Source organism: Euprymna scolopes, chromosome 8, assembly GCF_053919585.1.
Source record: "Euprymna scolopes isolate OS-2025 chromosome 8, ASM5391958v1, whole genome shotgun sequence".
Classification (NCBI taxonomy): Eukaryota; Metazoa; Mollusca; class Cephalopoda; order Sepiida; family Sepiolidae; genus Euprymna; species Euprymna scolopes.
In genome coordinates this window covers 151,307,719-151,333,914 of record NC_136489.1, presented here as the reverse complement: position 1 = coordinate 151,333,914, position 26,196 = coordinate 151,307,719, and the positions used below count along the sequence as shown (strand labels likewise).

Sequence of the window (26,196 nt, the reverse complement as noted above, 5' to 3'; positions counted from 1 at the left end):
CTATACCTACATCCCCTCTTGTTTGGACTTAGAAATTTTTCAATTGAATACACGTTGAGAAGGCTTGGTCTATAGGATTGTCACCTATCTATACCTACATCCCCTCTTGTTTGGACTTAGAAATTTTTCAATTGAATACACGTTGAGAAGGCTTGGTCTATAGGATTCTCACCTATCTATACCTACATCCCCTCTTGTTTGGACTTAGAAATTTTTCAATTGAATACAATCTGAGAAGGCTTGGTCTATAGGATTCTCACCTACGTACATCCCCTCTTGTTTGGACTTAGAAATTTTTCAATTGAATACACGTTGAGAAGGCTTGGTCTATAGGATTGTCACCTATCTATACCTACATCCCCTCTTGTTTGGACTTAGAAATTTTTCAATTGAATACAATCTGAGAATGCTTGGTCTATAGGATTCTCACCTATCTATACGTACATCCCCTCTTGTTTGGACTTAGAAATTTTTCAATTGAATACAATCCGAGAAGGCTTGGTCTATAGGATTCTCACCTATCTATACCTACATCCCCTCTTGTTTGGACTTAGAAATTTTTCAATTGAATACAATCTGAGAAGGCTTGGTCTATAGGATTCTCACCTATCTATACGTACATCCCCTCTTGTTTGGACTTAAACATTTTTCAATTGAATACAATCTGAGAAGGCTTGGTTTATAGGATTCTCACCTATCTATACCTACATCCCCTCTTGTTTGGACTTAGAGATTTTTCAATTGAATACACGTTGAGAAGGCTTGGTCTATAGGATTCTCACCTATCTATACCTACATCCCCTCTTGTTTGGACTTAGAAATTTTTCAATTGAATACAATCTGAGAAGGCTTGGTCTATAGGATTCTCACCTACGTACATCCCCTCTTGTTTGGACTTAGAAATTTTTCAATTGAATACACGTTGAGAAGGCTTGGTCTATAGGATTGTCACCTATCTATACCTACATCCCCTCTTGTTTGGACTTAGAAATTTTTCAATTGAATACAATCTGAGAATGCTTGGTCTATAGGATTCTCACCTATCTATACGTACATCCCCTCTTGTTTGGACTTAGAAATTTTTCAATTGAATACAATCCGAGAAGGCTTGGTCTATAGGATTCTCACCTATCTATACCTACATCCCCTCTTGTTTGGACTTAGAAATTTTTCAATTGAATACAATCTGAGAAGGCTTGGTCTATAGGATTCTCACCTATCTATACGTACATCCCCTCTTGTTTGGACTTAAACATTTTTCAATTGAATACAATCTGAGAAGGCTTGGTTTATAGGATTCTCACCTATCTATACCTACATCCCCTCTTGTTTGGACTTAGAAATTTTTCAATTGAATACAATCCGAGAAGTCTTGGTCTATAGGATTCTCATCTATCTATACCTACATCCCCTTTTGTTTGGACTTAGAATTTTTTCAATTGAATACACATTGAGAAGGCTTGGTCTATAGGATTCTCACCTATCTATACCTACATCCCCTCTTGTTTGGACTTAAACATTTTTCAATTGAATACAATCTGAGAAGGCTTGGTTTATAGGATTCTCACCTATCTATACCTACATCCCCTCTTGTTTGGACTTAGAAATTTTTCAATTGAATACACGTTGAGAAGGCTTGGTCTATAGGATTCTCACCTATCTATACCTACATCCCCTCTTGTTTGGACTTAGAAATTTTTCAATTGAATACAATCTGAGAAGGCTTGGTCTATAGGATTCTCACCTACGTACATCCCCTCTTGTTTGGACTTAGAAATTTTTCAATTGAATACACGTTGAGAAGGCTTGGTCTATAGGATTCTCACCTATCTATACCTACATCCCCTCTTGTTTGGACTTAGAAATTTTTCAATTGAATACAATCTGAGAAGGTTTGGTCTATAGGATTCTCACCTGTCTATACCTACATCCCCTCTTGTTTGGACTTAGAAATTTTTCAATTGAATACAATCTGAGAAGGCTTGGTCTATAGGATTCTCACCTATCTATACGTACATCCCCTCTTGTTTGGACTTAAACATTTTTCAATTGAATACAATCTGAGAAGGCTTGGTTTATAGGATTCTCACCTATCTATACCTACATCCCCTCTTGTTTGGACTTAGAAATTTTTCAATTGAATACAATCCGAGAAGTCTTGGTCTATAGGATTCTCATCTATCTATACCTACATCCCCTTTTGTTTGGACTTAGAATTTTTTCAATTGAATACACATTGAGAAGGCTTGGTCTATAGGATTCTCACCTATCTATACGTACATCCCCTCTTGTTTGGACTTAAACATTTTTCAATTGAATACAATCTGAGAAGGCTTGGTTTATAGGATTCTCACCTATCTATACCTACATCCCCTCTTGTTTGGACTTAGAAATTTTTCAATTGAATACAATCCGAGAAGTCTTGGTCTATAGGATTCTCATCTATCTATACCTACATCCCCTTTTGTTTGGACTTAGAATTTTTTCAATTGAATACACATTGAGAAGGCTTGGTCTATAGGATTCTCACCTATCTATACGTACATCCCCTCTTGTTTGGACTTAGAAATTAATAAAACATGTTAAAAAACATCTTGAAAAAGAGTTAAAAACATATTTAATTTTAAAAAGGAAGCACAAGATAAGTGGATACGCGATTCCTTTGGGACTTACTTGTTGGATTGGAAGTTTTTAATTCGACCGTGTTTTGATTTTACCATTTTTGGATTTTTTACCCTTCACCGGACTATCCATTCATGTGAAATCTTTTTATCATTTTTTCTTTTACCTCCTATTCCCCTATCCTCACCTTTTTTTTTTAACCAAGTAAGATCTGTGACTTACTTGTGGTTTCATTAAATACTTTTACATGCAAAATCCGATCCCGCATTTTGCTAATTCCTGCCTGCTGATGAGGACGAGAGTATTTCTTCGAAACTCCGCGGATTAAGAACTATCCACTTATCTTGTGCTTCCTTTTTAAAAATAAATATGTTTTTAACTCTTTTTCAAGATGTTTTAACATGTTTTATCAATCATTTGTTCTCGTATATATATATATATATATATATATATATATATATATATATATATATATATATAAATACAACAGTAATAATAATAATAATAATAATAATAAAAAAAAGCAAATTAGTTATTTGTGGCTTGGTAGACCAAATGAAGACTTACAATTAAAAAAAATTGATTTTTATGTGTATTTGGATCTGTTTTGAACGAATATCACATTTAAAATTTTCAGCAAGTAATTTACAAGAAAGAGGAAAAAGTCAACCCGGTTTCATTTTTGATTTTCCCAAATTTTATTTTTGGAGGACGGGGAGAGAAATCGCCATTGGAGGTATCATCAGTGCAAGAAAAGTTTTTTTTTTTTTTTTTTTTTTTTAATGCTCTCGTTTATAATTTATTCGGGAGGGAGGGGGCACATAGACCGTAAGAGGCTATTTGGAACTATACCTATATTTACAGACGAGCAAGATGTTTGTTTACATTACATTTAAATTTCTGCATGTCAGGGAAGCAAGTAAAGCTGATTAGAAAAAAAGTCCATTTTTATGATGATGCACGACTAGATTTATTCAGATTTTATCAAAGAATGGGACAATAATTTTATCAAAGAATGGGACAATAATTTTATCAAAGAATGGGACAATAATTTTATCAAAGAATGGGACAATAATTTTATCAAAGAATGAGGACAATAATTTTATCAAAGAATGGGACAATAATTTTATCAAAGAATGGGACAATAATTTTATCAAAGAATGGGACAATAATTTTATCAAAGAATGGGACAATAATTTTATCAAAGAATGGGACAATAATTTTATCAAAGAATGGGACAATAATTTTATCAAAGAATGGGACAATAATTTTATCAAAGAATGGGACAATAATTTTATCAAAGAATGGGACAATAATTTTATCAAAGAATGGGACAATAATTTTATCAAAGAATGGGACAATAATTTTATCAAAGAATGGGACAATAATTTTATCAAAGAATGGGACAATAATTTTATCAAAGAATGGGACAAGACTTATGAGGCAATAATTTTGCAGGTAAGTTCTTTCTCCAAAGTTCTTGAAAACTGGTACCAAATGAAGGGAATTGAAATTTCTGAAGGATTTTCTATCAACACATTAGAAATATCTTGTTTTGAGTAATAACACTTCAGTTTGAGAGGGGGTAGATGGTTGTCTAGAGGTTGACGACATGAAATGACCACCTGGGTGTTCCAAGTTCAAATCCAGTTCATTCCACAAAAATCACTTTCACTTACGATGTTGGCAACCTTCATGCGGTACTTCCCATAATCCCTGATGTCTTTGTAGAAATAATTCTACATACTTAATACATGCCTTGTGTCCTATCGGTTCTAAGAACCAAGCTCGACTCTTTAAATCTGTCAAATGTAAAAAAATGTTGGAACAACCGAGAGAGAAAGAGAGCAAAAATGTTGAGAGTTGCTGCTGTGGTATGGTTTACGTAAAGACGATTTTTGCGAATTGGTCAGCGGTTCAGACTTTTTTTTTTTTTTTTTTTTTTTTTAATGTGTGTAACATGGCCATAACGTTCAAACTTTGTTCATTAGAGTTTAAACCTCTCTTGGACCTCAGCACCATTGAAAAGGACCAAGCAAAAATAAATTTAATTCTGCTTTTCTCCCTGATTTAGCAAAAGGCATTTATTACCAGTACTTTCCAAACAATGCCTGCTTCTTGTTTTTTCTCACTGTTTATTTCGTCTGTCATGAAATTAAAACTCCACCAGTTTAAGTCATTGCCACTGCAGAGCCACATGTCCACCTCACGTGGCCGTGTTTTTCTTTCTCTCCAACCGCACACCAACCATTTCTCGTCTTCGACTTTATACGTCCATCTTGTTCAACGTGCACTTCAATTCTCTCTACCATGTGGTGTCCTTTATTTTCTTTTTGTCATGCAAGTCCGTGCACACTTTCTAATTTGCATATGTGCTTTTTTGGCTACTGCTAATATCTTCATAAGTCAGCCGTCTTACAGCTCCTGCTGATATTTTCTCATGCACTCTGTTACATGTCATTTCATTCACGGTGAGTTTACGGTCTGTTGGGGGAGAGGAAAAGAAGACCGCTGCTGTATAAAACCCAAAATCCGACTCTTGTTTGCGATTTGTCGACTCAAATGAGCTTAGGTGAATGAAATGAGAATTAATTCCTTAAAAATATGATTCAATCATGGAAAACTTTGTAGCTTCGTGAGGGATGCCCTTATCTCTTCCCTGCAACTTCTTTCCCAAAGAAGAGACGTTGCGAGCCTGTCTCTGCTTTATCATTATTTTCATGGCAAACGCTCATCTGAGCTTCAATCCCCCCTCATCAAACTTTCACGGAAAACACTTGTCTGGCCAAAAAACCACTATCAATAATTTCCCATACTCCTTGTCTGTGCATAGACCTAAATGTAGATTCCACGAACAAAGCTTCTTTGTGGAATTCTCTTCTGATTGCCTGCTTCCCAGCTGACTACAATTTGATTGTCTTCAAGTCCAACATAAACAAGTTCTTGATGAACCGTCCCCTAAAGTAATCCAATTTACAAAGTTCGCACTACTTATGTTTACTACACTATAATCACATTGACTAATGTATAGTATACCCATTAACCCTTATCCTCGAGTGGCCTCTGGGTCTTGATAAGTGGTGATTCCTGTGTTAAAAAAAACACTAGACAATCTTTCAATATTTGTAAAAATGTTTTGTTTCTTATGCTTGAAATTTTTTCATACACAACAACCGTTTTTATCGTTTATTTTATTTTTTTTTGTCCATTTCAACTTGTTTTACATTTTAATTGTTCCTGTGAGTCATTAAAACCAAGATCCATTTAAGCAAGTACCAAGGTGAATTTAGCACTTAAATGGTTACCCGTGCTAATCACTTCAGCATAAGTAGATTTTATTTTCTTAATTTTATTTATTTATTTTTTTCAGAAGTCTCCCAAGATTAAAAAAATTGAAAACTCTCCTCCTGCTTCTCCTCCTCCTTCTCCAGTGCAGTTAGCCAGGGCAGAAGAGAATCGTATAATCGCTTTTGCAAAGTTGCATCAGTCGCGTACGCAAGGTTTGTTTGTTAATGTTGGGCCATCATGGATGAAGGTACTTGAACCAGAAATCAAAAAGGAATATTTTCAATCTGTAAGTATTACAACCCCCCCACGCCTCCTTTTTTTTTTTTTTTTTTTTTTTTTTACATAATGGACATAAGTTTTTATACTGTTCACTTTTGGCTTTTTATATATTCTATTTCTCTGCTCCCTTTCCTTTAGGAAGTATTGTTGGTGAACGGTGTCATAAATCCAGACTTTTCCAAAATCCTTTGAAAGTTTTTTTACACTTTCATAAGATTTTAAGTTATAGTCAACTAACATATTTCCTAACTTCCGGTGTAGCATTACCGGAAGCAGTGACAGGCAAATCAGTTCCTTCACTTTTTTAGGTACTCATGCACTTATTGATCCATGCTGAAATAATAACGTTAATATTTAAATAGCCATTCTTAACATGGAGAAGGGAGGGTGTTTTGTACCTATTCTGTACTTTAACCTTACAATTGAATAAAAAAAACATAAAACTTTAATTAAACTTGGAAATACGATTTAAAAAATAGTGCAGATCAGTAAGTGCATTAGCATCTTTTTTTTCTCACGCCTATATCTCCCCATGTGCATGTACTTTTCTTTCTTTTTTTTTTTTTTTTACTTTTTTCCATTCTTTGATATATTTTTGAAAAAAAATTTATTTATTTATTTATTTTTTTTTTCCAGTCTTCTTTTAATTAAGAATTATTGAAATTAGTTTTATTTTATTTTTTAAGAATTAATGAAAAAAACTTTAAAATATTTTAAAACTATATTTTAGGAATATTATGTATACATAATGTTATTTTTATGTTTGAAATTTTGTTATTGTGATTTCAATAATTTTATTTTCATACTTTCATAAACATGTATTATATAAATGCAAATAAAATAATTTTTTAAAATTCAAAAAACTTATTTTTATAATTTCATAAACATCTTTCGTATAAAATTTCAAGTAAAATAAAAACTTAAAAACTAATTATTTCTATCTGTATAATTTTAACTTTTATTGTATATTTTTCAATACTGAAGAACAATAAAAGTGAATGAATTGATTTGATTTGTTACCATTTCCGGTAGCACTATGCCAGAAGTCAGGAAGTATGTTAATTGATTATAATTGGAAGTTAAATTTAAATTTTTTAAATTTCCTACTTTGTTATAAACTTATGAATCAAACGAAATTGTTATAAAAGTGTAAGTAATTTTGTTTAATATTGCTTATAAACTGATTAGATGTGAATGGGATTTGCTGAGAATTTTAAAGCAAGAAATGAACAGTTTAAATGCTTCCAAATTCCTTTGAATTTTTGAAAGCATACAATACAAAGTAATTTAAGTATTAGCAAAAAAGTAATCGCAAACTTGTGGACAAATAAACCAATATGTAATCTAGTGGATTTAATTCTGTAATTAATTTTTGTAAATGAGATCTTTTTAGAGTTTTTAGTACATTATGCTGTTTTTTTTTTGTGTTTGATGACATATTAGCCCTTTTCCAGATTCAGTCATTTTCAAGTTCTTAACATTTAACTAATTCATTCATGATGTAAATGTATATCTGTTATGGTGTAAATGTCGGAAAGAATGAGAAGACTCGCAAACAGTAAAATGAAAAATATATTAAACAGAAAATACAGAAACGACGTTAGTTGAGTGGGAACTCCACTCAACTGTAATGTTACAACTGCCTCTCTCTGAGTATTGGGTTCACCGCATGTGACGTCAGGAATAGTCCATTGTCAGAATCTGTATGGGTGCCCCCCCCCCCAACAATATCTATTGTTTCATGTTCTTCGCAGGAAAGATTCTATTCAACTCACAGACTAGAGTTTAGTAGGTACTACCACTTGGTCAGCGTGGAGGTGGGAGTAATGATTACTAAAGGAATGACTCCCACCACCATTAAACAGTTCAGTGCTATACCCAGGATGGTTAGAGCTAGAGATATTGGGTCGGGAAATAAGGTAGGTAGAATGGGGGGGAAAAAAACAAAGTGTGGGAAAGATAAATTTTGGGGTAGATGAATACCTTGCTCAAGGGTTTCTGTGGCAAATTCAAATAACACATGAAACATTGATGGGTATTACAAGTCAGAGTAAACCTGAGAGTAATGATAACTTGAAATTGACACAACAATAATAAACTCATAAATTTATGCGTTATCACTGGGTATGCTTTAATTCCATATTAAAATAGAATAACTAGAATTTCATTTTTTTTTTTTTTTTTTTTTTTAACAATGTTAGGTTTGTGTGTGCTAAACAAAATGAAGAAAAAGTTAAAATCAGTATTTTAGATTAGGATAGATTTATATAAAAAAAAAGGGTAGAAAATTCCAGTAGAAGTATAATCACAATTAGAATTATACTGTAAGATATTAAATGACGGACAGGAAGTCGCAAGTGATACATTGTGAATAAGCTGATTGTATCATTATCTTGTTGAATCATGATGAAAGTGGGCAGATTTTTCGACAGTTTGTACCTTGAGTGGAGGGGTCTTATGCATATATATTATTACAATAGAAAAATGTGAACATGAAAAGTAATATGGTTAAGCTTAAACATCGAAAAGTAAAAGAACTAGTTAAAACTGGGAAAGAAAACAAGATATTCTAGTAAAAAAAAAATATAAATTTATAACTTAAAATATTGCAGCATTAAGAATTTTTTTTAATTCAATTTATAACATTATATAATCAAGTCTTAACACATCAAAAAAAAAAATGCTGCAATATTTTAAGTTATAAATTTATATTTTTTACTAGAATATCTTGTCGTTTTCTTTTTCAGTTTTAACTAGTCCTTTACTTTTCCATGTTTAAGCTTAACCATATTACTTTTCATGCTCACATTTTTCTATTGTAAACCATGATTTTTCCAGGCTTCCAGTAAATTTATTTGTTCTTTGTTTAATTTGTCTTATTTTTTTGCCTCCATAAACATAACATACACATATGTACAGCAATTGTCTGCTTTCAATAAAATCCCTCAATTATCTCCCTTTCATTCTGTTTCACTTGTTACTTCTCTTTTCGTGAGAGCAGTGAATTGGTAGCAACAGTAGTCTCTATGGAAACCAGTTTTTTATGATTTTGAATACCAGTAATTGTTTTAAATTTGGTCGAAAAATGAGTGAGCAGTGAAGCTTTAAAGCAGTTCTAAAACTGTCACTTAACCATACATTCCAAAACTACCGTGTTTGAATGATAATCTTTCAGATTTGTCTAAGTATAGATCATTCAGCTTTAGGTAGAAAAATTCTTGACAGATTACTTTACCTTCATCAAATGAATGCAGTTGATGTAAATATAATTTCATAAATCGCATTGGACCAAGAAAAGAATAAGGACTTCAACTGACTCATGTCAAGTGAAAAAAAACAATAGAACAGATTTTGGTCTTCGTATGTGCAAATGACTTCTGTAAACAAATATAAGTTGATTCGTGTAATACTTTTTTTTTTACAAAGGAGTCACCACTTATGAAGGTCCAGAGGCCATTTGAGGATAAAGGTTAATGACTGTACAGTAGTCAATGGGACAATAATCATAGTAATTGTCAGTAGTGGAAATTCGGTAAATTGGATTACTTAAGGGGACGACTCATCTTATGTTGGATTTGAAGACGACCATATTATAGTCAGCTGGAAAACAGGGAAACGTAAAAGAGTTCCACAGACGTGCAGTTCTAAGAAAGAAGCTTTGTTCATGGAATTTACAGTTGGGTTTAGGCACAGATAAAGAGTGTGAGAAATTATTGATAGTAGTTTCAGCTAGACAAGTGTTTTTAATGAAAGTTTGGCAAGGTGGGGACCATAGATTGGGGTTCAGACGAGCACTTGCCATGAAATACCTAAGGAATCAATAATTGGGTTTAGTTTTTGACCAATCCATGTTACTCTTACTTGGACAAAAGAAGACAACTGAGTTTTCTGTGTGTCATGAATTGCAATATTATAAATATTTAAAAAGGTTGTCCTTGTTTAATGTCTTTTTTCGTTTTTTTAATGTAGCTTTGCAAATTTATTGCAAGTGAAAGGAACAAGCACACAATCTATCCACCAACAGATGAAGTCTTTTCCTGGACCCGCATGTGTACATTAAATGAGGTAAGACTTCTTATTCTAATATTGATTTGAACTATACTAGCAGGGAGACCCAACGTTGCCCAGGATTGAATGATAACTAGGGCTATGACAACAGCATTTTTTTCAGTTTTGTGACTCTAGTGGGTAAAACTGTTCACTTCTTGTAAATAAAAATAAAAAATACTCGAGCTATGAATAACGCAAGGTCTTAAAAGCATCGATCGCTAACAAACAATCGCCAATTTTCTTTGTGTAGCATGCTCTGTCATGCTGCACACATGACTGCTCGTGTCACCTGCTCTGCCCAGAGGTCGTGGGAGTTTGCCAGCGGCAACTTTTTATTTTTTTAATGCCATCCAATCTGCCCACAGTGTCTCTGTGATCGGCCAGTCAATCGTGATCAACGTAATGGGCACTCCTGATCTATTATCTGCAATGTCTACTATTTTTATGCAACACCAAAACATGCTGCACACTGCATATTTATGATGCAACATGCTTTTTTTCTTTTCTTTTTTTATATGGTAGTCATCACTTATCAAGGCCCGGAAGCCACTCTGGGATAAGGGTTATTGCGTGTACAATAATCAATGGGATAATCATTAGTAATGGAGATTTGATAAAGTGTCTTAAGGGGGCGGTTTATCAGGAATTTGTTTATGCTAGACTTGAAGACATCCAAGTTGTAGTCAGGTGGGAAACAGGCAAATGGAACAGAGTTCCACAGGCGTGCACTTATAAGAAAGAAGCTTTGTTCATGGAATCTATGTTTTTATTTAGGCACAGATAAAGATTGGGGAAAATTATTGACAGTGGTTTCAGCTAGACGAGTGTTTTTCGTGCTTCTATCTACATCCTCATGTATGTCCTTATGTCAATTTGTAATAAGGTGAGCCAAGTTAGTAGACGTTTAAGGACAAACCATATAATGAAAAACAAATGTAAAAGTATTATGTTGGATTCTTTTGGTATGACCTCAGTCAGCGGACAATGATCAATTAGTAATGAAATAGTTAGCAATTCATGTTATTTAAAATATTGCATTGGAAATTCAAAACAAATGTAAAAATAACATGAACAGAATAGGAAGGGACACAGAAGTCTGGAGAAAAAGAATTTATGCATTAGGTTGGAAACTTTAGGCAATGAACAATGTAGCTTAACAGACTCGCACTTATATATATACTAGCGAGGGGTACCCGGCGTTGCCCGGTTGTTTGGAGGTGGGGGGGGGTTAAGAAAAAAATAAGTATGAGGCTCGAACCCTTGAGGCAAAGTTGTGGAAAAAAAAAAAGTGCAACGTTAACCATTGCCCCACCGCGACATGCTTACGGAAACACGTTTGAATTTATTTAATTATTTGGATTTAGCAGGTGCACGTTTTAATGAGTTAATGAGGTCAAGTTTGACTGCGGGATTTCATTTACTGCTAAACACTTTCCCCCCCCCCAAGACGTTATAGGTAAAAGACTAACCCACATGCGGCGAGCGACAAATATTGAATATTTATCTTCCCGAAATCGAGCAAATTAAATAGGCAGGTGAGCTTCGTTAAGTGTGAGATATTACGATTTATGTGATATAAAAAGTTTTAAAAAGTTGTGAACCGAGCGACTGCTTCTCTGAAAGAAGCCTTTTGTAGACACAGAAAAAGCGAACACACATACATACATACATAAATTTTCGCTTTTATATATATATATATATATATATATATATATATATATATAAACAGATATTTACAAAATAGATTGTCATCTAAAGAGATTTCAATTGTATCAAATGTTAAACAAAAGCCAATATTGATTACTATGAACTATAGTTTGTTTATTTTTATTTATTTATTTATTTTTATTTTTTATATTTTTTTTTTGCACGCTTGGAATCTGCAATAATAATAAACACGAGTAAAGGGAAGCACTTTTCAACCAACAAATGAATAGTTTGAGTCAGGATTACTACCGTAGTATCAGTTCAGTTTCTATTATCCAGCAGATCATTAACTCACTGCCCATCACATTACAAAATCTCATTTAATATTCTTTCTCTCTCTTTAGAATTTTGTTCCGACACATCTGGTTAGATGTAAATAAACTCTGTTGAAACTCTGAGTTTGGCATTAGTGTAATAATTTTACCAAGAATTCATGATTTTGGTTTCGGTTTTGATTTTAGCTGAAGAAACTCAAGTTATATATATATATATATATATATATATATATATATATATATATATATATATAATGATTGCATCGCTTGGTTTCCTAATGAAACTTGCATGATTATTCAAGAGTGCTCAATATATATAATTGTTCCCATTCCACTGATTGGAGGTCATCCTCTAGTGTTTCTGCCATTTCCTTAGATATGTGTTCATTTGTTTTCCCCTCGTGCCTGTTATAGAGGGTGATGTCATCTGCAAATATACCCATCTTAGAGACAATTTTATCAAGGAGGTCATTTATGAATATTAGAAATAATGAAAGTCCAAGGATAGACCCCTGTGGTACACCCGCATTTATATCCTATTGGTTAGATGTACGACCATCGAGGACAACCGTGACTTTTCTCTTATTTTTCTCTTGATTATGTTAAGTATTCGTCCCGCGATACCATATGATCTGATTTTCCTGAGAAGATCATTGTGCCAAACCCTGGCAAAAGCCTTAGATATATCTAGGGCTACTGCTCTACCCTCCCCTGCTTTGTCCAGTGTATGGTATATATGTTAAGAGATTACAGTTAGGATGTCTGCTGTAGAAGTGCTTGCTTAAATCCGTATTGTTGGCCAGTCAGAAGTTTAGCAGTTGTAAGGTGATGGACTAGAGCTTGGTTCAGTAGGGACTTGAATATTTGGGCGGAGAGCGGGAGGAGGCTAATGGAGTGATAATTTAACAGGTCAGGTCTTTTGCCAGAATTTTTGTAAACTGGTACCACAGAAGCAGTTTAAAAAAATGTTTTCAATTGCGTGTACTTATGTTACAGAACTGTAAAATAAAATGGTGTTTATGTATTTGTTACCATGCTATTTTTTTAAATAGTATTTTCAAGTTAAATTCAAGTTTTACAATATCTTTTTGTTTATTAAATTGTTAGGTGAAAGTACAGAATAGTTACAAGACACCCACCAGTTCAGTAATATAAGTGCACACAACTGAAAATGATTTTTTTATACAAATTTAAATCATTGTGAATTTATTCAAACGGTCCTTTATCTCGCTAATTTAATTCCTCCACCCCCACCCCCCCAAAATATATATAATAAAATGAATTCAAGTTTTACGATGTCTTTTTGTTTATTACTTTCTTAGGTGAAAGAATAGTCACAAAACGCCCGCCGGCCCGGTAACATAAGTGCATAAAAGTACCAATAAAGTGATTTTTAATATCATACTAGACTACCCGTGACCCGTTGGATCAGTATGTTATATTAGCTATGGAATTCATGTATGAGCGTGACACTTGTGACGTAAAGAAAATATTTTTTTTTGACATAACGGACACATTTCTATGAAAGTATATTAAAATGAAAAATCACGGACGGATCACTCAAACGTGAAGAAAAAAGTCCTCCCTATTCATGTAAAGTTACCTATTTTTCCCAATAATCGCTCAAAAATAAAAAATTAAGCATTATTTACCTACGAATCGAACGCCGACAAAAATCATTTAGCAGCAAAAACGCACCTGAACCTACCAATGAGAAATATAAGAATGAAAAACCCATATTTGGATCCTTCAATCAAGTTATAGAAACTTAAAATCTAAAAAAAAAAATGATTAATAAAACCTGAAGCAAAAAAATAAAACCTAAATAAAATAAAATAAAACTAATATTGAAACAGATTAGTAAATGTGTCAATAAATTCACCGTTCTCACACAACTATTTTGTGTCTAGAAATGTAAACAAAAAATAAAAAAAAGAAAGAAGGAAAAGGGACAGATAGAGTAGTAGTAGTAGTGTTGGCTTTACTACAATTGTTCTTATGTTTGTCAACGGGTTAAAGTATTTTAGTTGTAAGAAAATAGCAACAGTATAGTTGTCATAAAGAATAGTTGCAAAACACCCCCACTCTTCCCATGTTAAATAATAATTTCAAAATAATAATGTTAATATTTCAGTGCGCAGGTCAAAATCTGCAAAAGAAGCGATTTGTGTTTATTTGTTTAAATTGTTATGGGTTAATGTTTATGCGCGCATGTGCAACCAGATGTCGTAAACTGGAAAGTGGGTTACATCACTTCGGATGCTGCACTTCCGTTTCTTGTTCTCTTTCGGTGGAGAAATCCTTCACGACTGAGACAATTTTTATTTTTGTACCTTTTCTCCACGTTAAAAAAAACGACCCTGGTGTCTAACTCTGTCCTGTGGGGAGGCATAGTAATTAGGTACATCACTTGTTACAAGGTCATTTGAGTTTTATAATTATATAGATTCAACTAAATCCATACCAAACGACATTTAAATGAATGGTTTATTTTGTTGGACCAAAAGTTACTGTGTCTTCATTTCCCAAAAAAAAAAGAAATAATTTACCAGTGGATTAATGCAATAAAAAGAAAGGATTTTACTCCATCTAAATATAGCAGAGTGTTAAAGTGTTTGAGAAATTTAAAAAAAAAAAAAAAAAAAAAAATTTTTATGTTTATTTTTTTAGAACGTATTTTAAAATAAAAATGAAAATATGTATATAAAAAATGAATTTTACATGTAATTTAAGTTATGTACTGAAATAATAAATTATTATTTAGAAACTTATTTAAAATGGGGAGTATGGTGAAAATATTATGTACTTTCACCTAACAATTTAATAAAAGCGATATCATAAGAACAGAATTCCCTGTTTATTTAGAATTAATAAGAAAAATTATTTATCTTTTTAGTTCAACTATTTTACTGTGTAATATTTATCTCAGCGTGAAATAGATTAAACTTTTTTTTTAAGTTTATGACCGTTTTTGTTATCCCAAAAGCTTAATAATTATTTGTGGTAAATGTTGTGGCCCTGTAGGTGTCAGAATTTTGGAGAATATATTTCCAAAATAAACTATTAAAATTGTTTAAAACAATAATAGAAATATTATTTTTTATTTAAAGCAGTATTTACAAAATGCCGGCAATAAAAAAATAATATTTCTATTATTTTTTTTAACAATTTTAATAGTTTATTTTTGAAGTATATTCCATAAAGAAAATAAACAACCCACTTTAAACGGAGAAATTACGAGTTTTGTATATGTTATTCGCAGTTTTGTGTTAGGGTTGTCAAAAATTCCCCCAAAATTCTGATACTGCTAGTGGTGCTGTAAATGAAAATAACATTTAAAATTACGGCAAACGAGTAGTTTCCAAGATATGAAGAAATGTTAGTTTTAAAAAATGGGGTATCACTTTTCTATAAAGATTTAACGTAAAATGAGCACCCAATTTATGGCCATCGTTTTTTTTTTTTTTTTTTTTTTTTTTTTTTTTTTTTTTTAAGGGGGCTTTCTTTTTAAATAAAAGCGAAGGAAAATGAGTATGGCCACCTTTATGTTGGGGATTGGGAGTCAACGTACAATGAACAGATTAACGTAAAATGAGCACCCCCGTTTCAAAAAGTGTAAACAGAATTTTTGTCGGGGAGAGGGGGTCAACTGTAAGTGCTCATTTTACGTTTAGTTGTGGTCATTCCTACATCAAAGAGGCACTTTGTCTTGTTTGAGGCGAAAATGTAATTTTAAAAAAAATTGCTCGTTGCCCATGAAAAAAAAAAAAAAAAAAAAAAAAAATTGGCCATAAAGTGGGTGGTTGATTAGGGTTAAATTATCCCCCCCCCCACTTTTTTTTAAACTAACATCTCTTTATATCTTGAAAACTACTAGTTTGCCGTAATTTTAAACGTTATTTTTGTTTTTAGCACCCTCGAAAACATAAAAGTGGTAATTTAAACGGATTTTTCGAGGGTGGACTAATTCTGCGCATTTACCTTATTTTTTTTATTTTATCGTTTTTTGTCATGTAATTTAAAAAAAAATTTTTTTTTTTTGTATTAAGTCAAACACGGTACGATTTTCTTTTAAATTATTTCTTTAGGTATGTGAACTTTATTTTCGACCTGAAGACATACAGCGAGAGACATCAGCATTTGATGAAAGGACTGGAAAGACAATTAGTGTTAAATTAAAAAATCCCTATCTTAAGGATGGTGCTATCCCTCAAATATTACCAAACTGTCCCTCCTATTTATCGTCATCAACCACTTTTAGAGAGTCTCCTAACGCAAAGAAAATGCGTTTAGAAAATTCTGCTCTTAAGCGTGCATTATGTGAAAGTGTTGCTGACGAGTTAGTTACGGAAACGTAAAACTTTCCATAATATTGATGATTTAGAAAAAAAAATTAATGTTTATAGATAAAAATTATTGGACTTCCATTAGGCAAGACAATACCATCATTATATGCCATTTAAAGAGATGCCCATGCCCCAAAATAAAAATATCTATGGTGATTGAACTGGACTTGGCCGTTAGAGTATTCTGTAGTGATGTGGAAATGAGTGCTATAGGGGAGTATATCTACGGCAACACATCAAAGGCTGTAAATGACAAAGTTCTCTCTCCTCTGATCTCGAGCACGTGGTTCAGTGGGGGAAGACGTGGCTGGTTACCTTTTAATGCATCTAAAACCAAACTCCTATCTTTACATCATCAACGCTCTGATCCCCATCTGACATCAATTGAAATAGATGGCTCTCGTCTAGGAGAAGCCCCATGTTTTGACAAGCTTCTGGGTTTGTCCTTTACTCCTGATCTGAAATGGAACACGTACATCAAGTCTGTTGCCAAGGTTGCTGGAAGGATGGTGGGATCCTTCTACCGCTCCAGAAGATATCTCACTACTGATGCAATTCTTTATCTATATAAAAGCCAAGTACGTCCAAGGATGGAATACTGCTGCCATATCTGGGCAGGAGCTGCTAAAAACAGCCTATCCTGCCTTGACAGAGTACAAAATAGACTTCATGGCTTAGTGGGGAATGCCCTTTTCTCTACCCTGCAACCTCTCTCCCACAGAAGAGACGTTGCGAGCCTATCTTTGTTTTATCGTTATTTCCATGGCAGGTGCTCATCTGAACTCCAATCTCTGGTCCCCCCTCGCCAATCTTTCACGAAAAACACTCGTCTATCTGAATCCACTGAAAAATTTTCCCCACTCTTTATCTGTGCCTAAATCAAAACGTAGATTCCATGAACAAAGCTTCTTTCTTAGAAGTGCACGCCTGTGGAACTCTGTTCCGTCTGCCTGCTTCCCACCTGACTACAACCTGGATGTCTTCAAGTCCAACGTTAACAAATTCCTAATGAACTGCCCCCTTAAGTAAACACTTCATTAAATCTCCACTAACGTACTGTACTTGCAATAACCCTTATCCCTGAGTGGCTTCCGGGCCTTGATAAGTGGTGACCACCGTGTAAAAAAAAAAAGTATAGAATTCCTAAACATGTAACTGTAGATTTTGATGGAAAACATGAAAAAATGGACATCGAAGAACAGGAAATGAAAACTTCTAATATAAGTTCTTTATTAAAATTTATCTTATCAGTTTAGCTATTAGTGCAAGATGAATAATTTAAATATTTTAATGCCATTAAGTTCATATATGAACAAATTAACATAATGACAATGAATAAGGTTAATTATTCGAGTGAAATGATGGTATTTTCTTCCTTATTATATATCTGCTCCCCTATAGACACTAAAAATGTAATTTTACCATGCTATTCAATCATTCGAAGATTAATCTTATTAACTTTTATGAATCCTGTCATTGAACAACACAATAACGATTTTCTCATGTATATTAAAAGTAAATTCAAGTTACTAATGCAGAATGACATCACAGTATCTTTACTTGTTGATGAAATACATCTCAAACCTTATCTTGAATATAAAGGTGGTAATATTTGCTTTTATGCTTAACAGTGTATTCTCACAATATAAGGATGTTGTGCATGTTATGCCAACTAAATGTCTTCTAGCTGAGAACTTATTTAACATAATTAAACGTGTAATAATTGGCTTAGAAGATATAGGGTTTAAGGTATTATCTGTTATAACAGATAATAATGCAATAAATAAAAAAGCTATATCTTTCTTTTGTAGCCAATCAAAGCTTTCAATTGTATATCCCCATCCAGTTAGAACGTCTAGCCCTCTTTTCTTCTTATTCGACTCAGTGCATATATTAAAATGCATTAGAAACAATTCGCTTGGCCAAAAAGATGAACATAAATGCATGATGTTCCCAAAATTTTGTAATAATGGAAATCATGAATTAGATAACATCCAAAGTGCTCCATTTTCTAGTTTACATAAACTTTATGCTCTAGAATCTCAATCACTTGTGAAATATTGCTATAAGTTGACTTCAAAAGCTCTTTCTCCGACAACTTTTGAAAGGCAAAATGTTAATTTGGTTTTGCAAATTTTCACCGAATATACTATTCAAGGGTTGCTAACCTTAGGAAAATAGGAATGCTTGCCAAATTATGCAGAAATCGCAGATTACATTCAAATATTTTATAATTGGTGGACAATACTGAATGTTAAAACACCATATAAAGGTTGTCGACTTCATAATAAATATGCTAATCCACTTACATTAAATAGTGATAATTATAGTTTCCTAAATGTGTTCTGTGACTGGTTAGAAACTTGGTATAGCATTTCTGGAAGATATGGTAAGTTAAGAAAGGAAACATATACTGCTTTGCACCATACTACTTACGCAATTTTAGAATTGACTAAATATTGTATAAATGTATATATTACCAGGAAATTTTCAGACAGATAACCTTAAGGCAAGGTTTGGTCAGTATTGAGAACTTAGTGGAGATCAGTATAATATATCAATACGTCAGGTGTATGAATGTGAAAAAAAACTCAAAATGTTGTCAGTTTTCAAATTGAGCTTACCAATTAATAATCGAACTATTGAATTGAAAAATTTAAAAGAAACTAACAAGGATGAAATGACAAGGGAGCAAGATTTACATGTTTATAAATTTAACATAGACGTAACAGAAGATGATGTTAATCAATGCAAGAAAGTACTTCCTTTTATATTATACTTAGCAGGTTATTGCTGTTGTGCAGTTTTCAAAAAACTGAAATGCAATAGCTGCAAAAATTTAATATCCAGGAGAGAGGCTGTTGAAGAAATAGCTGAATTAAACAGCTACTTTCAGCGTATTAACAGAGGTTCTCTGTTAATACCCTGAAAGTAGCTGTTTAATTCAAATGATATAACTAATAATTTTGTCTTATATAATTATATAGTTATAAACAAACTTACAAAATGCAATTCTTTTTTACATTCAATTCATCAGAGAAAATTAGCCATGTACATAACTTTAAATATTTTGGCTGATCAAAATCGATTATTTCATGTTGACTCTTGTGATGAGGGTCACACTATTCAGCAAATTAAAAAAATGCTGATATGGAGTTCATCGAATTCCCTTATAAACAATTTTTGTCGCAAAGAGAATGACAATATTAGTAAATATATATATATATATATATATATATATATATATATATATATATATATATATATATATATATATAGCAGAAAAAGAAAATTTCAAACTTTTAATTAAATTCTACAACACATTTTTGAAAAGTTTTAATGTTCAATGTTTGAAATATTTCTGCCTTAGTAACTTTGTTTATACTAATATTTGTTTGAATTTAATTTTTAACTTATTGTTCGTTATTCAGTTAAACTAATTTATTGTTCGTATTTCGGTTAAACTAATTTATCGTTTGTTTTTCAGTTTTGATTTTAAAATATTGTTTTTTTTTATTTAAAAAATATTTATTCATTTTTATTTATTTCTATTGAATAAAGTTCAGTTTCATACAAATCAAATCGTATTCCTTTTCTTTTTAAACTTTTTAAAAACTTTTCTCCCTTTCAATTCGTTTTTTATTAATATTGGATGAGTTTCAGTACAAAGTATCATATTTATCTTTTTTAATCCAATTTTGAAGTTTTATAACGCTTTCTGTAGAAAATGTCTGCTCGTTATCCACAGTCTGTGTTCGACTTATCTTGCTTGCTAGAACCTATGGCGATGACGTCATTTTTCAGCTGACAGGCTATCTATGACGATGGTCACGGCTCTGCGCACGTAACACTATCAAAAACAAAGATGACCGCCCGTCAACAGTGTGTAGTCTCGTAAGTTCGCGTTCAAATCACGGTGTACATCTCCAAAGGGAAGTAAGCCTGTTTTGATTTCACTAAAACGTGAGGGTGTAAGGGAGATAACTAACTAGCCTTAACAGTCATAGATATATATTTTATTTTTGAAATCACAACTGTATATAATATATAGGAATCAATAGAAAATTGACTGTAATATATACAAAATCTGCATAAATTAAAATAAATTTAAACGTGTTTTACGACCGGCTATGCCGGGGGTCCCTACTAGCTTAGATAAATACTTTTGCAGTTTTAACAAAACTCCACTTACACTGAACATCCACAGAATGCCAACATCAATATATTACATACGAAAGAGTCCACTGTAGAATTTCCATGGGTCCCGCTAGTTATTATGAAAACGATATTCATTAAATTTTATCCTCTTCTTCATGAGACCGGATAAGTCTGTATTTCATAAATGTTTTGCTTTTCTTTTTCTTTATAAAAAAAAATGTTTTAATTTTAAATGAGCAAATTTTTGGTGTGGGTACTCCATTCATCCTACCTCCACTCCTTCGTATCTATTATAATGACTTCAAAGGAATGAATATACATACTTTATTTAATTTGATTTTTTTACCATATCAGGGCTCTATGGACAAATTTATCTTCAGTTGACCTTTGACAACTAAATATTTTCGTTTACTAGCCAAATAGAAAAGTTACTAGCCAAACCCACATGATTTTTAGAATATGACATCTTCGTTCTGTGACGAGTATGCATATCATAAAGATTTTTCTGTATATTTTTAAATAAGTGTAATTCTAAATATACAACAAATTTTATGTTGATACTTGAAGGTATAAACATTGTTTTCATCAAATATTTTTTAAACAGCCTTTATTAAAAAAAAAAAAAAAAAGAGTATTATTCTATTAAACTTTTATTTAAATAATTTGCTTTGTTCATTTTATTAAAAAAAAAAGTTGAAAAGATATTTTTCACTCAGTAGTGAGCTTTGGAAGATTGTCAGTGAAAGAAATACAATTGCCAAAAGATAAGCATTTCATTATTTCTAGTCGCTACTTTGAAAAATCACTCGCAAATGCGACTGTTTCACTCGCAATGTAGAGCCCTGCATAACCACCTTGAGATCATACTGAATCAGAATATGTATATTGAAATAAGACACGTCTGTATTAATATTGTTTACAAATCGCCCCACTATGAAGAAAGCATCTTATTTTTTTAAATAAATCAACATGGGTGTAGCATTATCTGTCGCAAAAATCTTTTCACGATTTTAAACATCTGCTGACATGTGCCCCGACATCTCATAGTAGCAAACTTAGTTGCATCTGTATCTTATTCATCTGCTGGTAATTGTAGTTGCAGTGTAACATAGTGCAAGTGACAAGATCAGCAGCAGCCTAAGAATAGCTGACTAGTGAAAATATTAACAGCAGCAGCAGCTGTCTTAGCACATATGCAAATTAAGCAAATGTGCATGCACTGACATCACAGGATAGGAGAAGAAAGGCAGGAAATGGACAGCACATGGTTGAGTAAAGGAAGTGCGTTTTTTTATTTTATGTGGTTAGAGAATGCGCTGCATGGTCAAAAAAAAAACGAAGACTTTTGGAAGATAATGAAATGCATTAATGTTGGAAGAACCCCATATAAATGCATTTCATTAGCGTTCAAAAAAAAATGCAGATTCAGATTTTGGTACTTGTACAGTTTAATCAAGACATTAAAAAATGAAAATATCGAGAGAAAAAAAAAGGTTATATTGTACGTATCCGTTTTGAACTTAAGATCTCTGCAAAAATTTCACTTAATTTGATCGAGTAGTTTTTTTTTTTTTTTTTTTTTTTACAGCGGAAAAACAGATTTTTATGAGAGCGCGTTGAAGGCAGACATCTTGGATTTTTTGTAAATTTTTGTTTGAATTTTAGGAACACCATGGGGAGATAACTCCAGTTAAAGTCCCGACCCTCCCTTCCCATCTTTAATACTAGCTTTTCTTCCTAAAAATCGAACCTTTTGCTTGGTATAACAAATTGTTTTTCGCTGTAAAAAAAAAAAAAAAAAAAAAAAAAAAAAGTACTTGATGAAATTAAGTGAATTTTTTTTTTCTTTTTTTTTCTGAGAACTTCATTCCATAATGGATGCGTACAATTTAAACTTTTTTTTCGATATTTTCATTTTTTTAATGTCTTGATTAAACTGTACAAGTACCTAGATTTTTTTATTTTTTTTAAACTTTTGTAACAAAGTATTAAACAACGTGTGGGTCCACATGGTTGTTGAAATGTAATGACACTGTTTGAGTGTAACAGCCACATTACAGGAGTATGCATATTGTTTGCCTTTTTTTTTTCTTCGATTGTACTATACTTGTTATAATAGTTTCTTTTTGCATTGGCCAACATATGTACCAGTCTACGTATTAGGCATAAGACAACATACTCCTTTTAGGTTCACTTTTTTTTTTTTTTTTTTTTTTTTTTTACACATTTCTCTACAGAGAATCATAATAGTTTTGTTTGTTATGTGTCCAATTTTCCATCTCCTCAGAATACTATTTGGGGGAGGATTTACTTAGTGTCTCTCTCAACTGACAAACAAAAGTTTTAACCTTGCTTCTTCATATTTCTACAGGTCAAAGTTGTGATTATTGGACAAGATCCATATCATGGTCCAAACCAAGCCCATGGTAAGTACATCTATAATATAAATCACACCTTTCTGTTTAAATGTATGTATGTTTGTATGTCTGCCTAAAACTTTTGGCAGAGGCGACAGATTTTCACGAGATTGGTATCGTTTTGAAGCTAACCCTTCAGACAGCAAATATCGAAAAATTGACTAAAAACATTAATTCCTTTACCCTCAACTGGGTACTTTTCTACAGAGAGGGGTAGTTTTTTTTTCACCAATATTTTCAAAAGCTTTTTTTGACAGTCATCCCCTGTTTTCGATTGACAAGCCTTAATTTAAACCTTTGCCACTTCCGGTTTAGTGATGGACGCAACAGCAAAGACGTCACTTTTTTTTTTATGTCCCCCCCCCCACATTCTTTTTCTCCTTCGCAGTATGGGTTTGAACCTGCTTGCCTACGACTAGTTTATTTTTATTTTAAAAAAATGTTTTGTTTTTTTTTCTTTTTGCTGAACACACCTCTAAACACCTAGGCTAGTTTATAATCTATCTATATATATATAAAAGGCAAAATGTGTGTGTGTGACCATTTCGTGTATGTCTTCAAAAGGCTTTTCTTGTACACGGTTCCGAGGTCGTTACGATCGCTTACAACTGTTTATATGGGTCCTAAATAATAATATGTACGATTTGGGAAAGTGCATCGCATCTAGATTCATTTACGTCGACTTTTACAAAATTATTGCTATTTTGGCTTCTCGCATGTTGATAAGGCTTTTTCGTATAAAAAGCGAAACTAATTCAAAGTTAACAACAAACAACATTCTCGGCATTGCGCCGGGAAATGTCCAGAAGCAATCAGCTTTGATCAATGTTGTACATCAGACAATTGTTATTCAATCTGGACAATTGGGAGCTGGTTCCCCTCCCCCCAAAATCTGTTGGGGGAAAAAAACAAAAACAGTCAAACTTGGGTAAACAACTGCGTGACTTCTATTTGACCTTCTTAATTAGGTCAAATGGAAGCAGCAGAGTTAACTTTTATTGCGCACGCCTGTTTTTATAGTTTAATAAATAAATTAAAACCTGGGTATGTTGTATGTTGCGGTGGCCTAATGGGTAATGTCCAACTCAAGGGTACGGGTTCGATTCTCATACTTACCCACCAAAACATTTTTTTTATTTACCCCCCCCCCCTTACACAGTGTTGTTATCTTAAGATTGCAGGTTCGATCCGACAGGGTTGTTTATGCCATTTTTTTTCTGCTTTTTGCTGTTTTGCTTTTTTTTTTTTTTTTTTTGTTTTGGTTTTTTTTGATTGTTTTAACATTTTTTTTTTTTTTTTTTTAATAATATTTAAACAGGGTTGTTACTTATACACCCCCCCTCCGTACACACATCTACAAACACCCGGGCAATGCCGCTAGTTTATAATATGAAGGGTAAAAATATGTGTGTTTGTATGCCTGCTAAAAACTTTTGACAGACACTTCGGAACGTGACGAAGCCGGTATGATTTTAAATCTCAAACTTTCTGACAAAAAATATCGAAAAATTGGCGAAAAACATTACTTTTTTTTCACCCTCAATTGGAAAGTTTTCTACAAATTTTCGCAGATATTTTCACAAGTCATCCACTCTTCGATTGAATAGCCTTAATTTTGATGTTTTCCACTTCTGGTTTTGTGAGGGGACACAACAGCAAAAATGTCATGTTTTTTTGGGGGTTTTTTCACATTCTTTTCCTCCTTTGAATTTGAGCCTGCCTACTACCACTTTTTTTGTCAACACACACCTCCAAACATCCAAGCAACAGTGGGCATTCAGGCTAGTTTTTTATATATTGTCATTATTTTCCATATTCATGTTATCAAACGTATCGATACTTTCATACATCTTTTGGAAACGATACATTATATATTTGATACCAATGCCATTTAAAACGTTGCTATTACAAAATCAAAATAAATATATAAAGACCAATGTTTATGTATGTATGTGTGTATGTGTAATCTATATATATAAAAGCGAATATGTATGTATGTGTGTTCGTTTTTTCTGTATGTCAACAAAAGGTTTTTTTCAGAGAAGTGGTCGCTCGCTTCACAACTTTTTAAAAGTTTTTATATCACATATAAATCGTAATATCTCACAGTTAACAACGAAGCTCACCTGTCTATTTAATTTGCTTGCATTCGGGAAGATAAATATTCAACATTTGTTGCTCGCCGCATGTGGGTTAGTCTTTTTCCTATAGCATCTTGAGGGGGGGGGGCGTTCAGCAGTAAATGAAGGTACCATCCCGCAGTCAAATTTGACCTCATTAACTCATTAAAACGAGCACCTGCCAAATCCAAGATATTAAATAAATTCAAACGTTTTTCTGTTAGCAATGGTTAACGTTGCACTTTTTTCTTTTTTTTTTTCTTTCACACTTTAATTATTTACAACTTTGCCTCAAGAGTTCGGGTTCGATCCTCATACTTACTTCCCCCCCCCCTCCCCCAGAGGTTTCACACACACCTCCAAACACCCGGTCAACGCCGGGTACCCCTCGCTAGTATAATATATTCTAATATAGCATTGTGAGAAATTCTCCATTGTTTTGGAAGACTATTATTTTGGGAATATACAGCATAATCATGTTGACACACTGGTTAGATCACCAAAGTTAAGCACTGTTGAATCTGGTCAGTACTAGATGGGTGACCATTTGGGAATTCTAGGTGCTGTATGTGCTCTCCGCTTATCTCAACATTGTTTCCAGTCATTGAGCTACTGGACTCAAACAGTGCCAGTTGAGGAGAGGTGTGGTTGGAGATTGTGTTACCCTTGCCTCACAATTACACGCACAATTACCCTTATAGGCGGTATCCATTGTCTTTCAAGAGTAAACAGAAGCATGGATTTTGGGGATTTTTGGTTTCTGTGAAGATTACCATCCATGTTTTTCAATTTCTGTTTTTACAGGTTTTGCATATCTCCTTTTCCTTCAAATTCTAATTTTTTACATTTCGTATCTTGAACTTTGCAGCAGGTTTTGAAGAATATCTATTCATCTCCTCGGTGTTCAGTGATACAGGGGAAATAATTTCCGCTA

General features: G+C 32.8%; 1 protein-coding gene across 1 annotated transcript in view; it reads left to right on the top strand.

Moving 5' to 3' along the window:
- Positions 1-10,193: 10,193 nt before the first annotated feature.
- The window catches only part of LOC145283842 (uracil-DNA glycosylase-like), a 41,609-nt gene continuing 25,606 nt past the window's right edge, over positions 10,194-26,196 (top strand). Inside the window, exons 1-2 of the mRNA XM_080132950.1 lie at positions 10,194-10,254; positions 23,097-23,151. Of these exons, the coding sequence (XP_079989076.1) occupies positions 10,237-10,254; positions 23,097-23,151 (73 nt within the window). The 5' untranslated portion in view covers positions 10,194-10,236. The remainder of the gene's footprint in view (positions 10,255-23,096; positions 23,152-26,196) is intronic.